The sequence below is a fragment of the Anoplolepis gracilipes genome, chromosome 10 (assembly GCF_047496725.1).
Source record: "Anoplolepis gracilipes chromosome 10, ASM4749672v1, whole genome shotgun sequence".
Classification (NCBI taxonomy): Eukaryota; Metazoa; Arthropoda; class Insecta; order Hymenoptera; family Formicidae; genus Anoplolepis; species Anoplolepis gracilipes.
Window position 1 is genome coordinate 11,963,549 of NC_132979.1, and position 4,461 is coordinate 11,968,009.

Sequence of the window (4,461 nt, forward strand, 5' to 3'; positions counted from 1 at the left end):
TATTAGTACTTTAAAAATATTTTCTAAAATGTGATAAAAATTATAAATACAATCTATTCGGAGTCTCTCTCATCTGACGACCTGGAGTCCTCCTGCAGAGTTTCGGGGAGCCACGGTTCCTCTGTCTCCCACACCTCATACGGAAGCTCACCAAAGAGTTTCCGCAAACAAAGACTATCCTCGTTAAACTGAGGAGTCACTTCCTCGCACCTCCGGTTCTCGGGAGTGTCACCCATGCGTAACAATAATAGTTTGTTTGGTTTTTACACATAAGTCCTCGGTGTATGTGCGACACTTACACAATAATAATAATAGTTTTTTTTTGTAGTATTCACACAAGTCTTAAGTCATGCAAATCGGACACATATTGCAAAGTAATATTTGAAATAATGAAATTCGACACTCGCTACAAAATAATCCGAGTATTAATGCGTAAATATTAATCGAATGTTCCCGCACAGCACAAATCTCATCAAAAAGGTACGCCATTCTTATAAAACACGATTTGCAGAAGTATGTGCCATCTGCAGTTGCATAACAAAAATATATGCAGCACATTCTTGTTAGTTCATTATACGAATTAATATCCGCTAAGTCCAAATCACGATTGATTCTGTCTTCGAAAACACTTTCATCACTTTCATAGTCACTGTCAGCAAAGCGTTGTACTTCAACGTCCAAATCACCCTCTTCGTCAGAATTGTTCATATTAATATCACCATTATTTTCGATAACATCGAAACCGATATTTCCAATATTGGCGTTATTGTCATCATCATCACTAGATAGTTCTAAAAGCGGCACTTCAATGTCCGAGTCTTCTTCATCGGAAATTATCATAAAATAATCATCACCATTATTTTCATCCATATTCGGAAGACACACGCGCAACGCATAGATTTACTCACGACACGAGCACAATTCATAGATTTCCTCGCGACACGAGGGGTCGTATGACTGCATATACTTGTTATTAGCATGCGCGTATCTGTTGGAACATTGACTCAAACCACTGCGTATACCTCGTTCTATAAACATTACTATATCGATGTCAGTGAGCAATTCAAACTTAATATTTGTATGCTTCAACATGGCATCCCACGTGTATCCGGGCAGAGTATAGTAATGCGCAGGGTCGAGCCCGTAATTCTTGATACAATTGTCACGAAAATTTTCAAAAACATCGGCTAATAACAAGACATTGATTTTTAAATATAGATCGCTATATTCGCCTAGCGTTCTGATGGAGAATCGGTTCCAAACAGTCTCGGCGTGCGCGTAATCGCTCTCGGATACTGTGTCATCGGTCAAGGAACTGTAAAATAATTCGCGCGGAGGTAAACATGTATCGTGCAATTTATCTACACAATCGATATATTCGTACGGAAGGACACCTTTTCGCGTTAACAGATCAAAGTCTTCTACCCGCAAATTTTGATATTCAGATTGTAAAATTTTTAATTTATCTTTACTGAGAAAAGATGCTAATTTGTTGAGACTTGTTGTGAGAAATTTAAAAGAATCGATGAAACGTAATTTAATGTGATTTCGCGAATTGTCTTCCGTAAGTTTAACATCTTTCGTAAATGAAACGTATTTTTCTTTAGTTATCGGAAGTAGATCGATTCTTCCTTCGAACGCTGTGGCTATTTCCTCGATTATAAAATGTGAATCGTAACCGGATAAATTGTGGAAAATAATTGGAATATAAAAGGATTCTTTATAATTTAGATTGCAATTTGAATGCGCGGGACCTCTGTACCGCCCACTGAGGTGGCAATGATCGTGTACGCGCGTATCGTCTTCCACGAATGGTTTCTCACATATGTGACATTGAGTAGCGCTGTTAAACTTTTCCAATTCTTCACGCGTCAAATTTATCATGGGAAGATTTGTAGATAAAATTGTTTTCACGCGCGTTGCTAAATTTTTTAATTCTTTAGCAAACCATGCGACGCAATTGGCTTCGCGACGAGAATGATACGCGGACAACGAATTATCGTACGAGCAATGTACATAATAAGCGATACTAAACACTTGATGATGCTGGTATACATTTTTTTCTGCTTCTTCTTCTTTGTCCGTCTTTCTCAAAACACATTCCAGGTCGGCATACACGACGAAAGGAACCTGCTCCTTCCTGTTATAGTTGTTAAAAGCGAGCCACTTATCTTTATCGCTCGGTAATCGAATAGCGCAGTCATTCATCTTCCCGCAGTCTACAGTATGTGACTGTAGTTTCTCATTCGAATAAAAGTAATGTAGACATCTATAAAAAAGAAATAATAATTATATATATATATATATATTTTAACATTTATAAAAAAATAGAAATAATAATTATATATTTATTTTGAAAAAAAATCAATAATATTAAATATACATACCGATCGCAGATATATTTTTGTCCATTGTGTTTATTGAGTTGCGAACTCACGAGTCGCGATAAATTCTTGATTCACGCGAAATGTCCGATATCTTGCGCATCTTGAATGTAGAGCAAATTGGCGTGCTTGTCCCTCTTTTGCTCCGAAAGACGAATAGGAACAATATTTTCGTTTTCGATGGTATACACATTGATTGAAATATTGTTGTTAATTTCAAACTTTTTATTTGATTAAGAGTCACTGGAAACTCAATGTCTCGAAGATTTAGCACATCCGTATAACGCGGATACGATAATTCTCGTTCAACCTTCTTTCAGCGGGATACATAGCAGCAGTCACTGCCCATGCAAAACATGCATTGTCTTTGGATCGCACGTTAACTATCGCTCGCTTCATCATTATCTTTCGCGGTAATATAATATGACATCCCGCACGCATAGGATTATATTTATTTATATTTACAGTCAAATTAAGTATACGCGATAATGCCCACCCACTATCACGTTCTTGAAATTCTTCGAGAGATGCTAAAGTGGGCTCGATAACACGTTGCTCGTATCATTCGCGTAAATCAGATGTACGAAATAGTTCACAGTTTATTATACTTATACTTTTATCGTCGTGCTTTTCACCCGCTACAAACTCACCGTTAAACACAGTATTCACTTTCACACTGCAGTGTGTTTTGATAGCGTCTCGCACATGTTCGAGCACGATATCACTCGCGTCTTCGAGAAATTGGCGAGGTTCGATATAATTGCTATTGATTATCGCACCAGTCGATATACGGTTCTCGAACGCTGTATCAATTTCTCGCCAAAATAGTGCAGCTTGATGCGCGCTGTGTCCGGCATCCACGTGTACGAAACGTTTGCGCAACGCATTTTTCAGTCCTTCGAGTCGCGCGATCTTTGCGATCAACAATTGTCGATATCCGATCGATATTCGCGGTCGTTTAATTCGACTCTGCTCTTCCAACGACTTGATATAATCATCGCATCGCACCTCCCACGCAAAGTACTCCTCCACCGAATTTATCAAGGTGGATTGATGCGTTAAAACCTGCTCCATTTTTTTTACATATAAGGTACACTCGTGCAAGCTTCGACAATAATGGCGAGATGTGACTCTCTGTTCTGATTTATATCTAATCGTTATATTCTTTTCACGTTGCGAAAACGTTATTCTTTCGTATAAACATCCGTCATTTCTATAATATCACGTCTCTTTATCTCACGCATATTTCGTGGTAATGTAATATAATATGACATCCTCTACGCATAGGATTATATTTATTATTTATAATCAAATTAAATATACATGATAATGCCCACTATGCGACACGTTATTCTTTAGCGCAAACATTCGTACTGTCGACGGTCTGTTTATGTTATCATTTAGCCAAAAATTTTATCTCACGCTTTGTCGTATACATTTGTAACCGAATATTTCAATCGTCGTATACATTTGATTAGATTTCATCATACGGCAGCCACACACGGCGCTCGAGAAAGCAAGTGGGAACGCGATTTTTAATAATTTCTAGCAGCCTTACATTGGCGCTTGCAAAATTACGTCACAAATACTCCCCTCCTCATTACGTTTTGCGATATTACAAATTGCTCGCAGTACTTCCAATAGTTTAGTATCGCATCAGTTGTCCGTGCATAAGGTTGTGCTAAAAAAATGTGCTCCACAAAAGAAACCAGCAAGATGAATTTTTACATTCTGATTGAGAACGGTGAAATTCAATCAAAGAAAATGTAAGTTTCAATTATTTTCTAAATATTATTTCCTAAAAATTATTTTCTAAATATTATTTTTTAATATATTTCAATATTTTATATAGCGTTTCATCTCGTCGTGCGGTTTGCATACTTGGAAGAAGGTATATCTTAACCCCGACATCTTACAAATATCTGGAGATTGGAATAAGCGTTGGAGCTATGTCGTATGTCAAATTGATACTTGGTGACAACCGAGGTAATCGATTAGTATTGCCTATCGTACTCTGGCACTCATTGATGCAGAAACGTACAGACATTGAACGACATGTACAATCGACTGAAAGTCA

General features: G+C 37.4%; 1 protein-coding gene across 1 annotated transcript; it reads right to left on the reverse strand.

Annotated features, from left to right (window-relative positions):
- Window positions 1-116: 116 nt before the first annotated feature.
- LOC140670233 (uncharacterized) lies at window positions 117-2,999 on the reverse strand. The gene has a single exon (XM_072900806.1). It carries the CDS (start codon window positions 2,206-2,208, stop codon window positions 901-903), a length of 1,308 nt encoding a protein of 435 aa, XP_072756907.1. The 5' UTR covers window positions 2,209-2,999; the 3' UTR covers window positions 117-900.
- Between the last annotated feature and the right edge of the window lie 1,462 nt (window positions 3,000-4,461).

Coding starts and splice junctions, on each gene's coding strand:
- LOC140670233 (XM_072900806.1), bottom strand. CDS start 2,208: ATGAATGACTGCGCTATTCGATTACCGAGCGATAAAGATAAGTGGCTC.